The 13,423-nt window shown below is 44.3% G+C and overlaps 1 protein-coding gene across 2 annotated transcripts in view; it reads left to right on the top strand.

Annotated features, from left to right (window-relative positions):
• The window catches only part of LOC115007239 (rho GTPase-activating protein 45-like), a 5,537-nt gene extending 411 nt beyond the window's left edge, over nt 1-5,126 (top strand). The window contains exons 1-4 of one of the 2 annotated variants that reach the window (XM_029430017.1): nt 1-157; nt 1,481-1,721; nt 2,562-2,745; nt 4,990-5,126. The exon at nt 1-157 is cut by the window's left edge and continues 411 nt beyond it. In XM_029430017.1, coding sequence (XP_029285877.1) covers nt 1-157; nt 1,481-1,721; nt 2,562-2,743 — 580 coding nt within the window. In that variant the 3' untranslated portion in view covers nt 2,744-2,745; nt 4,990-5,126. Of the gene's footprint in view, nt 158-485; nt 699-1,480; nt 1,722-2,561; nt 2,746-4,989 lie in introns of those variants that run through there. The other variant, XM_029430018.1, reaches the window with a different exon arrangement.
• The last annotated feature ends 8,297 nt before the right edge of the window (nt 5,127-13,423 follow it).

Genomic DNA, 13,423 nt, shown 5'->3' with positions numbered 1-13,423 from the left:
GGGGGGTTTGTACGTGAAACTAAAAGAAGTCGGGATGGACGGCAAAGGCACGCTGAAGATGTTCGCCAGGAAGAAACGGGAACTGATAAAGACGCCATCTATCTCGAAGAAGAGCCGAGCAGGAAGCCCCGGGGCGCACAGCAGCGCACCCTCGTCTGTGAGTAGCGCATCACTTCTGGTTTCTGCCTGGCACTCAGTCTGCTGGGGTGTGTGGGTGTGCGTGTGTCAGTTGACCTTTTAGTTAGAGGCGACAGGCTGCAGAGAGGTCTCCGGACAAGGGGTGAAACTGTGTGTTTGTGTGTGTGTGTGTGTGGGGGGATTCCTAACACCAGATATAAATAGTTTAATCAAGTGTCTGTTTGAGCATTAATGCCTTTTGACAGGTGTGATGACTTGAAAACACTCATGATGGTTTGACTGCTCACTGACTCACTCATCCGACTCATAGGAAGTATACATGTTGTGGGGTTTACCACCAAAGCAGTGGCAGGATGCAGTGTGAATGCTCAGTTTCAAAAGTTAATTTGTGCTTTAGTTAGAATGGGGACCAAGCTGTAGGGGGAAGGAGCATGCTGAAACGGGCAGGTAAAGGCAGCTACAACCCTTACTCTACGAGTCAGAGAGTTAAGAAAGCTGAGTCGAAAGGCAAGGACAGACTGGACATACTGCCCAGCAAGCAGAACGTATGGCTTAAGCAGGTACGTTTGAGTGTATGCATGTCATCTTGTACGCCCAACACAAGAATATGCTATATTCTATTTCTTGTCAAATGTGTGCTCTCTTTGTAACTGAGTTGGGCTGGAGATGCACTTGTCAAGCCCTAAACTGTAAGGCAATAATAATAAATAATAATAATAATAATAATAATAATAATAATAATGTACTTTTTTAATTCTTTCATTATGTTGAAATGTTCTGATTTAACAAACACACACAGGCATCAATGTGGAGATATGTCAGAATTATAAGTCGCTGCAGCACCCTGAGCAGTTAGGGGTTCACTGCCTTGCTCAAGGAGACCCCAGCAGTGTCCCACGACAAGTCCCTGTGGACTGAGCTGCTGTCGCCTGCTATACTAAATAAGTCTACCACAAATAGGAGATGAGATGCAATAACCAGGCCAAAAAAACAAACTTCTGTGACTTTTTATTTCTGATTTTTAGGCAGACGAGAAGGTCTTTTTTTTTATCTAGAAAAAAATGTCATATGTTCTTATTCCAAACAGTAAATGACATTTCTACACTCTGCTCTGTTCACCACACCCGACTGCAGCTTGGAGTCAGGAAGTGTTGCAAAATGCAACACAGGATCTTGTGAAAGTCTTCACATGTGTGTTTACCAACAACAGTGCTTCTGTGTTTAAGACCACAAAGCAAAGAGGAGACAGATCGGCGCCCTCGTGACCGTTCAGGTCGAGCTGGGAAAGCTTAATCATGTGATCATCTTGACCTTTTTTCCTCTCTTCCTGTCCATCTCTCAGCTGTCAATCCTCCAGGAGCAGACTCGCAGAGATGCAGGCGATGTCACCCTCTCCTCACCCTCATCCTCCTCTTCAACTCTCACACCAACCTCTGCCGGGTTCCCGGACTCCTCCCTGTCCTGCCCGGGAACCCCCAGCACCCAGCACGGCAAGCTGGCGGCGATGCAAGGGGTGGGCTGCCCGTCTCCTGTGTCCACCCTGAAGAGGCCGACTGCACTGAGCAGACACGCCAGCGCTGCAGGTCTGCATCAAAACATCAGTAATTGTTCATCACCTTGTTGCGTTGATGAAATATCTGCTGTGCACACGATCCACCCCTGAATCTGAAACGGAAAGCAAATCTGGAGAGAGAATATTCTTTTAAACGCTTAAATCAATTAATCCAGAACAAATGTTTTATTATTACTGTTTAAACTCACTTCAGCAAAGATGGAAAGTTTAAAGGTGGATTTCAAAGCGTATGCGGTATGGAAAGGTGTCAGTCCAAAGGTCCCAGTTTTCATTAGAGATATTTATATAAAAAAGCTCCATCACAATGCTCCCAGAGACGAAGGGGACATTCTCTCATTGTTTGATTTGTCCAAATTTTAAAGATATTCAATTTACAATTATATTAAGCAGAGAACAGCAGCAAAGTCCCACACTTAAATTAATAATTTGACATTTAAAAAATATGCTGATTCACGTTCGCCTAACGGGACTATTTCTTGGCTGGGAGCAGTCGTCCGCTCCTGACCAGGAAACAGTCCACAACCTAAAACTGCAATTTATTACTTTTATACTTCGTTTTTTGTATGAGTTAAACAAAAAAGATATAAAGTTAGTAAGATTCGAAGGTGGTGATCGAGGGATGTAGCCCTGAACAATATTAACAGGTGAGCGTGGTATTGATCTTTCTCGTCTCGCTCTCTGCCAAATATATAATAATAATAATAATAATAATAATAATAATAATAATAATAATAATAATAATAAGTGTATTTGTCATAAATGTCGTAATATTCCTATGTTGGAAGAGAAAATTATTATTTTTTGTTGATAAATGACTTAAACGACTCATTTGTTCTCTTTGTCTCCTCAGGTTTCCCGCTCCAGTCGTGGGTGTTCACTAAAGGCCAGGGGAAAGGGGCCTTGACCCCCCCTCCTCCGTCTGACGGTCCAGAGAGCACAGCCATTGAGGTGGGAGGACATCCCGGCCCTGCTGAGGGACGTGGCACGCTTTGCAGAGGCTGTGGAGAAACTGAAGGATGTTGTGCTGGCTGAAGGTACAGTGAGCGTGTTAACACCTTTAAAGCTCGGGGGGGGGGGCGGCCTGAAGGGACGGCTGCTAGTGGTTGCCCACTTTCTCCCTGGATGTAGAGACGTTTGGAGCTAGTGCTGCTGGCTGCATTGGGCTGGGTTTTTTCTGTTTGATCATTTAAAAAGAAATCTAGCTTACTCTTGCTGGCTTCTCAATGTTACCCACCCAAACTTTTTAAAAAGCTTCTTCTACAAACTTCCACCAGACACAATTCAACCCACAGAAACATTGATCTCCTGTATGATTTTAGAAATACGTCATTCACCTGTCTGTCAATTTTGCCAAATTACAAGCGACAGAAACGTGTTTGAGGACATGTGTTTTGGGTTTGAACCAAGCCCCCTCTGCTGCGATGACGGCACTAAACAGACACGAATAATGCTTGTTTTCACCACTGTTGAGTTTTTTGTTTTGCATGCGTAGCATCTTCTTGCTGGTACGACAGTATGTCATTGTTTGTTTTTGTGTTGTACATGTGAATTTGTAATTGGCCTCTCCTCTTCCCCTTTGTGTTGCATTGTTCCAGTCCATTTTGACAAGGGGCCTACACAAAGAGGACATGACGTATCCACAAAAGGTTTTTGTCAATCTTGCATCAGTCGTCTTCACAGACACGTGTGCGTAGCGAGTGGGGGGAGGGAAGAGGGAAAATGAGGGTGGAGCCACCTTGCGAAAGCTTACGAGTGTCTGAGCGTCCTCTCTCCAAGTGAAGAGCTGCGCTTCCGCTGCGCCCAGTGTCGACCGCACTCTTGTCTCCAGCAGGAAGCCAGCTTCTTGTTTACTGCAGCCTCATGCGCACAAACTCTTCCCCTTCTGTACGATGCAGAATCACCTATACCTTTCCTCCATGGAGTAAAATGCCACCTCTTCAGCATTGAGTTCACCTGCTAAACAAACTGGAAGTTGAACCTCTTTAAGTTTTCAACATGTTTTAAAAGGCTTTTTCAGAGCAGAGTTCTGTGGTTTAGATGAAACGGAAAGATCTTTTGTTTGTGTCTTTCTGTCCGCTGTTTCTGTCTTGTTCTCCGCCAGAGTGTGCTTTCTAAACAGGAAGTCATGATGGATGGCCTCTGACAGAAGGGCCTCGTCCACACTTCCTCCTTCATAGGCTGCATCGCAGTGACGTGACTCCTCTTCTTCTTAATCAGCGGCACAATCGCATTTGACGTTGTCATGTTTTAACTCTCGTATCTAGTGCAACACTTTTAATCCAGAGCTCCTCATGGCTGCTAGGCTCCCTCCTTTTATTTCCCTTAACATCAAACCATCCAAGTTGAAAGTGAGGTGATTTGTTTTCATCAACCACAGAAAGCAGATTAGCTAGCGCCGCACCAGTATTAGTTTCTAATCTTGCAAAACAATAGAGAAAGACCACATCCTCTCAGGCACAATGTTCAGGTCACTCTGTTCTTATGTCAGCTGATGCTGCTCAGGCACTCTGACACAGTTTGAGGCAGACTGTGGGGAGTGGGGTGGTTGGATCGGCTGCCCTCTGGCCTCCTCCCTGAGAAAGCTGCCTCGATTTTAGAAAAAGGGTTTACAAAGGAGTATGAGGTTGTAACATTACAGACAGAAAGAAGTTCACAAAGTGTGTGTGTGTGTGTGTGTGTGAGTGTGTGAGGATGTATCACCAGTGACCTCAATGCAGAGGAGCTGACACTGTCTGACCCTCTGGACCTGTTGGCAGATTATCACTGACCTTACAGACCGTCCGTCTCCATCCGTTATGCAGAAACGGGTTTGCAGAGACTTTAAAGAAATAGTTCAACATGTTGGGTAATAGGCTTATTTGCTTTCTCGCAGCGAGTTAGATGAGATCGATATCACTCTCATAACTGTACGGTAAATTTAAAGCTACAGCCAGAAGCAAGTTGTAAGTAGCTGATGCGTTCAAGGACACTCTGACGTCTGATGAACATGAATTTATCTCTGACTAAAACTCCATTATTTCCAATGATATATTTGAACTTTGATGTGATGGGTTGCCCGTCTGAAATAAGCTCTGCAATTCAATGTTCATACTGTCCTGGGAAAATCTTAAGCAGTATCGACTATAAAATAGATGGAAGTGTTAATGCTCCGTTGTTTATGGGATAAATAAACACCCTAAACCAGGCTTTACAGCGTGTTCAGCTCTTACTGTGTTCCTCCTGTTGCTCCTCTGTCTCCCCTCTCCTTGTCTAACCACACCTTCCTCCCTCTCGTCCAGGTAAGGAGAGTCAGCGGCCCGTTGCTCACGAGTGTTTGGGGGAGGTCCTACGGGTCCTGCGTCAGGTCATCAACACCTACCCTCTGCTCAACACCGTGGAGATCCTCACTGCTGCCGGCAAGCTCATTTCCAAGGTCAAAGGTCAGTCAGTTGTGCGGAGAAAACATATTTAGTGAGAACACGTGTAGACGGGATTTTCTTGTGGCGTGGCCATATGGCATAAAAGAGCGGGCTGTTCATTTGAGCACCGGAGGCCACAGGTGTTTTTTTCGGCTAAATCCCAGTGGGGAAATGGAAGTAAGGTTCAAAGACCATGTGGTGAAGTGAGGGAAAACACCAGTATTAATCGTCTTACAAGTGTACCGCTGCCCTAAAAGTCACCTCCAAAGGAATCGGTGTAAAATGAAGAAAGTGATATAATTTATTATGAACATGTACAGGTGCAGGAGTTTGTGGGCTTAAAACCATGATTCCTTCAGAAGACAGTGAATTAATGTGTTACCTGTCTCACCTTTTCAGCTTACTTACTTCGCGATAAATCCGATTGTTTACGTCGTTGTTCGTGCAGTCATGTTTGATGTTGAGGACTAGTTTATGGCCGTCTGATTCATTGAAATGCCCCGGATGAGTTTTCAGTGCAGACACATTGCGTTCCTTTGTTCAACAGCCAGATTTTTGTTTTTTGTAAATGTTTTTCTGGGAATTTTCTCACTGAGGACGTTTGCCATGACGACGGTTTTCTTTCTTTCCCCCCCTCCGTGTGGATAATATTGAATAAAACACCTTTCAGTCTGTATTCTGACAGATTTCCTCTTCAGTTTATTCTTCTCATGGGTTAATTACGAAGTTGTTTACCAACATGTACTCAACATTTGATTCTTTTACCTCCTGCAAATTGTGGTTTCCGAAAATCTTTGACTTGGATGAACTACTGAACCGTGCGTTCAACGGTCCCCCTTGCGTTGTGAAATTGACAGCTTCTTCTCATGGTCCGTCCTTTCAGTCGTGAGCTCTGTGTCTTGCTTTGCTCGTGACGTCCCGCCACGCGTAGCTACACCTGCAGTGAAACTACAATATCAAAACATTAACACGGGTTTCGTGTCCTTAAGGTCGAGAAAATCCACACCAGCTTTTAGTGGAGGCGATCAGTTTCAGTCATTGTTTTTTTCAGGTTATGCTTAACTTGTTCAAACAAATGGTCCCACGTTCACAGGTCCACACACCTGTGCCGTGTTGCCCCACCAGTTTGTTCATATTTGGATTCCTGCACCTTTTTTTTTTATGATCAGTGTTTTTTGACCTTATTTTAAAGAGATCTTGCAGGATCATTAAATTCAGTTTGGTATTTCTAGGCGATGCGTTCAGAGTGACGGGAACATTGGATACTTCTTTGTTTTTTGTGCTCACGGATTGTAACTGTCCGCGGCCTATGTAACTGCTTGTGTGATCTGCATCTTCTACCCAATGTTTTGCACAAACTTCAAACTTTTGCGAGCTCAACACAACAACCGTACTCTCTGTGCCTCCTGACTAGAGTAAGCTGGCTTGACCGTCCCTTACTGTAACCAGCAGGCGCATCTCGCTCTGTGAAATATAGTCCAAGTCCCACGGCCCGCGCTTGTTTTAGTTTGGTATTGTTAAAACGAGTGAACTCTGTGGTTTGGTGGGTTAGGATTTTTTTTATGACAGATGATGGAGAAAAGAGGAGTCAACATACAAGGGAGGGCTTTACAATGCAGTCGGGACAAATCTTTCCTCAGGTGTTTCTTAACAAGTGCAACCCTTTTTTATTCTAATTTATAAGTGTTTCAGTTTCCCCTATTGCTCCTATAGTTTTCTATAACCAAGACGACCAAAGCCGTCTTCAAAAATAACCCGGGGTTTTTCAAATGTTTACAGTCTTTCAAAACAATGGCTTTACTAATCAGCCTCCAGGGCCTGAGTGATCAAACTTGACTGTTTAACGAGAAGCGTGTCCCCGTGTAGAACAGGCTTCACTGTGTCGCTGTAGAAGAAATATTTTGCTCTCTTATGCTTTAATAAATAAATCCAATCAATGACGTTGACATTTTCTTGTTGTTTGCGGCAATGTTTCCCATTCTGTTTTACAGCGTGTGTTTCTGCCAGGTGCACATAAATAGATTTGTATTAGTGTTGGACTATTTGTAAAATGAAATTCCAGTGGTGGTGAAAACTCATTTCATCTGATTTGGTCACTTCTTCAAATGTTTTTGTTTTTTTTTAAGGGTGATGACGTTATAAAATATGGCGACAGACATTTGAATCTTCATTTGAAAACCTCAAGAGAAGCTCGAATGTAAATCAAAAACTTTTTTGTATTAAATAATCGTTTTTTGAAACTGGGGCAAACATTTCTTGTTCCCGCCTCTGAAATGTCAGGATTTTATCCTTTTCTTTTTGTACATATATGACAAAACAACATTTTGATTTACATTTTCTTGGCATTTTTAGACTAAATAAACAACTTTTCAATCATCCAATTATCGTAATTGAAAAAATTAACATTGTTTGTTGCTTTCCTGAACACGCCCACGTGTGTTATATGTGTCAGTATATCCCACAAGCACACCCACACACCCACACACACGACACCACCACACACACCACACAGACACACACACAGACACACAGACAGGTACCCCTCCTCCATACGGTCGTCAGGATTGAAACGGTATAGCATCCAGAGATCAAGTTTAAGTCGTCAACAGCACTCTTCTTGCTTGCCCAGCCTCAACTGTCCCTGTAAGAAACCTGGATTGGTGTATTAGATTATCATAATATTTTGGGAATTTTAATTTTGTCAAGATAAACTTTCTAAAGCATACATTTATGATCATTGTTGTTTTTTTTTTTTTCTTTCCTTCCAGAAAACCAGGTATGGAGAGCCTGACGTATTGGACAACATAAATACACTAAAACAAGTAGTGTTTGTTAATAATCAATATATAAAAAAAAGTGTTTATTTATGTAAAATAAATCATGATTTCACAAGAAAGTGAATTTAGACGTTCAGACTGCTTATCTTTGGGGGGCATCAGTGCTGATCGGCTGCACAAACACAGAAGTGAAAGTCGCTGCTCGTGTCGGCTCAGAATGCTCAGAGGCTCCTTCAGTGCTGTTTTTTTTTTTTGCAGGGTATTGGTAAAGTATTGGGGGTAAAAAAAAAACCAGGGGGGGTTGAGCTGACCCGAGCTTCAGACCTCTCAGTTTCCGAGCACAGCAGGAAATTCAGAGGACACACCCGGCTGCCTGCTGCACCCAGCTGGCCTTCTTCCGGCCTGCCTCAGCTGAATCGACGTCTGGAATGTGCTCTTCCTCCCTCTGTCCCTCTACACAGCTCATAAATCTGCCCCTTCTTTCTGCATTCTTTCTTTCTCTACGTTTTCGTACTCTGTCATTTACTGTCTTTTTAGTCTGTCTAATGTTTCTCTCCTTTTCTCTCATAATGGCAGGATCCCAATTTGGGTTGGCTTGGCCATTTCAAGGAGGCAGGAAAGCCTCACCCAGACAACGGGGAATCAGCTGTGGTGGTGTCATATGTGTGCTTGCCCAAGTGACCCTGGCCTGCCATAGGACGATCTGTTGTGAGTTGACTAGCCATAGCCGCTTCTGGGCGGTACCCAATTTGGTTGTTGTTTAACTTTCAAAGCTTTCTATGAGGTTTTCAAGACGCTTCGAATGTCTCTATCTTTTTTTTGTTATTTCCGCATTCGAGTGTTAAACGGTAACGACTGAAGCGAATTCCTGTATAGCCCTGCGTGGCTCTGACGTGCTGTAGGGACTTTTAAAACTCGACTGTTTAATTAGAAACGCTGCTGTCCTTCTGCGTACATGTACATACATGTAAACATCTTGAAGGTTTTTGACACTTTTTTCTGGTGCTCCGCAGCAACAAAGACCAACTCGTCATGGTCAATGGAGTGTCGATGATACGTCCACTCCAACACAACATTCAAATCCGCAAGCATGTGGCAAGCTGCAAATGTATGAGTATGGAGGAACGCCAACCTGAAGTCTAAAGACTTTAATGTAACGTATGTATCGCTGCCTACTTGTGTCTTAGATCTCATGCCCCTCCATTCTTTTTCTCTCTCCAGGCGGTGAAACTCCCATCCTGCAAGATTCAGATCGCAGCAAACCATCCAACCGCTCGGGCCATGTCCCATTCCAACCTGCTGGACCCGGACCCTCCCATACGAACACTACTCTACTCTGTTGACGGCAAGCCGACATACAGAGACGCCAACCGCTAACCGTAGCCGCGCCCCCAGCTCTTCGCTCGACCGCAACGGTCATGGAACACCCACTGCCGTTGATTTGTCGATGGCTTACAAGAGGCGCCGCATCAGGACGTGGAGCAGAGAAACCCACAAACGCGCTTCATAAAGAAAATCACAATGGTAAGACTCCGGAGTTTGCGTCCCTGACGTCCTCTTGGGGAGAGAGCTGGCGTCTGACCTGAACTCACTTTTCGTCCTCTTCCGCAGAGTATTTGATTAGAAAGCTGGGCACAGATCTTCATCAGCACATTACAAGAACCGGCCTGGCTCAACGGAAGGAACGCTGCAAGGAGGAGAACCTCATTCTCAAGGTGATTAAGACCCCCCCCCCCCCTCTTCCTGCATGTTACCAGGCTGTTTTTTATTAAAGGCGCTTCCAATCAGTCGCCTTTAACACCCACTCATGATGATTAATCAAAAGTCTGATTGTGTAGATCATGCAATGTGTGAATTGGGTTCTACTCCACTCCACATCGCCCATCCCTAATCTCAACAAGCACTGTTTGCAACATAAAATGTTTTTTTTTGCGTTCCTGTTCCTAATCTTTGGTCTTCTTCATTAGATCAATGGGCATACGACAAGAGAATCTATCCTTCTGGAACACGCACCGGTGGAGAAGAGCAGGGGCAAACTGACCAGACGGTCCTCAGGGAACGAACCGCAGTTCCTGGTCACATCCCGGATTGGTGGACAGCGGCCCCCAACAGTGAGGAAGAACCGCCCGCCGCCGAGACAGCAGCTCTGAACTGGAAGGTGAGGGAGGGAGGGAGAGGGGAGGCGAGGTATTAAATGTGACCTGCATGCTAGGGTGGAGTAAAAGCAATTGAACGTCCTGGCTAATAACTGATGTTGTCCTCTGGTCTTATCAGCATTTCAGACCTTGACGAAGACGTCCCCACACACAGAACGTCCCTCAACCCACCCGAGATAACGGGACCACGCAGGTACTCTGCAACCCCACACCCTCCACTAAAAGAAGTGTAATATTAGAGTAGTTACGTGTGTGTGTGTGTGTGTGTGTGTGTGGTGTGGGTGTGTGTGTGTGTGTTGTGTGTGTGTGTTGTGTGTGTGTGTGTGTGTTGTGTGTGTGTGTTTGTGGTGTTTTGTGTGTGTGTTGTTGTGTGTGTGGGTGTGTTGTGTGTGTTGTCTTCGGTCATCGTGTCCCCCCCGCGCCGATCCTTTCTCTTATTTAGAACAAGGCACTGAAGAATTCCTGCATTTTTAATTTGTATTTCTTTATTTTGCCCAGAACAAGATGCTGAAGAACCCCCCAGCCAAGTCTCGGATCATCACCAATTTCGCTCCACCTTTGACTTCGGCCTCCTGTAAAAAACCTACGCCGCTCGAGAGGTCAAGTCCCGCAGAGTAACACTCCTCTATCCGTCCAGACATACACATAAGCTGTTGACACATACTCACACCAAACAAAGATTTTAACATACAACAGTCCGGACAGTAACATTAATGATCGATGGTTTTTTTTTCTTCCAGCTCCATCCGAGTTCCTGGGTCGGACCCAGTGGCCTCTCCTCCTCCTCCTCCTGTCAGAGAGCATTCCCCGGACATGATGGTCACTCCAACAAATACCAGTTTCAGTTTCTAATTACTGTTTCATTGACAAAAGTCATCACACCTCTGTGTTGGGCATCATTTTCCATTTCTTTATTGTACTTGATCTTAATTAATTTCAGATTGGATGGGGCTGAATTGCACTAGTTGGACTTATTTCACTTAAAGTTTTGATTTGGCCTCTTTTCTCTGCAAGAACGCTGCTCTGTCTGGTTATGTCCACCTCCCCAAACCCCGGTCCTCCTCCTATATTCCCTAACTGGAAACACTCCCACTCTCCTCCAAACGCCTCACAGCCCCGCAGCCTGTGTCGGAGTCAGACTCTGACCCGCAGCACTTCCCCGCCGCCACGCCGAGAGAGATCCCACCCTGACAGCGATACAATAAGGACACTTGATTCAGCTCGAAGCTGACGAAACCTAAGGAATCACAATGCTGATAAATACCATGAGAAATCGAATCGTTTTTTCCACTGGACTTTCTATCGTCTTTTTCCCTCACCTTCTCCCCACAGAGTGCTTCCTGATCTGCGCACATAGGACTGAAGTCTCCATCAATGTTTTCGCCAGATCCACCAAGGAGATCCACTCTCCTGTCAGAGACCCGCCCCTAGGTCAAACAGCCACCACAAACAAAAACCCTTCTTTCAAAATCTTTGTTTTTGGGAATATTTGCCTGCTGAACGGTTAAATCAGCATCACGAACACACTATATCAACTGGTACAGGTGATTGTAAGTGTTCTTCTCCTCAACCATCTGCCCCAATATTTCAACTTTAAAGTGCCTTAAAGCCACGATAATGTTGCAGCAACCATCGGTGACGAAGCAGAAGACAGGAGGCTGTGATGAATACATTATAGAAATGAAAATACTCGCTGATGTATTTATGCTGCATCTTTAGTGAAAACATATTTTCTTTTCTGTTTTTTAATTTGCATGTTTTATTTTTTCTTTGTTTCATTTGACACTCTTTTCCAAAAGACACCTTATGATTGACTGCAACACTATTTGCAGCACATTAATAGAACATCAATGATACCCAAGAAAGTCCCGAACTTACTTCCTTTGTGTGTAGACAGTTTAGCATTAGTGACTTATAACCCTAACCCTAACCCTAACCCTAGAAATGACTACACATACAGTCCTGTCTTTACAGGGGTGTGTTTATCTAAAAGCCGTGTGTTCCTTTAAACGTGACTATACGTATCTGTTCAATGTATTGGGGAACTTATTCCAATCAATGGTGCAAGAGTATCGAAAGAACTTTAAACAATAATGCTTCTTGCTTCTGATTTTCTCTACCTACCTGGCCTGCTGTTGTGCGCTGTGAGCCTCCCCCCTTTTTTCTGACCCGACCTTCATAAACTCTTCTCTCTCACCTCAGACTCTGATTCCGAGTCAGAAATCAGCCTGGCCGCCTCCTCAGAGGCAGAGCACACCACGTACATCAGGACTCCTCAGCAGATACAGTACGATGAAGGTCCACCCAAACCCCCCCCCACCCCCAAACTCCCCCAACCCAACAACGTCTCACGGACTGGGACTCTGAAGCAGGCACCGCCTCTCCCGTTTAACATTAGCTATCACGTGTTTCTATTTACCTTTTGAAGAAGCTTCAACTTTTCCTTCCCCCTTTCTGTCTGTGATTCTGATTGATTTGCTTCATTGTGTCCTGAAGATTTTGCTTGATTTGTGTTTTTTGACTGTTACCACAATGTTTATGTTTTGTGTTAGGTATTCTGTTTATCCAATGAATAAAAGTGACTTCCTGAACACGTCCCTCTCCTGTATGTGGCTAAAAAATGCGGATTAACAGAGGACCCTATAAATATACTATAAATAAACCACAATCATTCCCATCAAACATCTGTAACTAGTTCCCCAAATGCAAATCGGCATAATTATCCCATGTTATAACAAATTAATAGTACTACCAGCTCATCAAGATCAGGAAATATTCATATATATATATTCCATACACTAATGGTACGAGAGTGGTTATTTTGAATCAGTCCCCAAAGCATTAACCGGTCAAAGAGCGAGCTTCCCTCAGAGACACTAAGGTGCATAATTCCACATTTTCAATCATATCATCATCACATTAGGCCACGGGTCCCCCCCTCTTCGCAAACGTAACTGAGATTTTTTGTCTTCCTCCGCTCCCTCACTCCCGCCTCCTCTGTTTCTTTTCCAGATGCTGCCAGATGTCACCTTCAGCCCCAGTTGAGTCGCCGCGATGGAACCCCCCACGTCACTTGCCAGCACTCCGCCACAGAAGGGTGTGTCTGCTTGCGTGTGTGTGTACACATTTTCAGTTTCAAGTGTGTGTGTCATGTAGTCATGAACATTATGCACTCTCGCGTAGGAAGCCTCCGTGTGTTATTTGTCACAGCACATTTACATAAGTGTTAATAATCAAGTAAGATTATTTCTTAATACCTTTACGACGTCTACATTTCTTTAACTACTGGCCAATAAAATATGTATACCAAAAACGTCCAAATGATGTTTTCCTAAGAGCAGCTTTTTATTTGTTCATGTTCAAACTCCTTCAGAGTCTGAA

Source organism: Cottoperca gobio, chromosome 4 (genome assembly GCF_900634415.1).
Source record: "Cottoperca gobio chromosome 4, fCotGob3.1, whole genome shotgun sequence".
NCBI lineage: Eukaryota > Metazoa > Chordata > Actinopteri > Perciformes > Bovichtidae > Cottoperca > Cottoperca gobio.
Note: the sequence above shows the minus strand (reverse complement) of the source record. Positions and strands in the feature narration are given on the sequence as shown.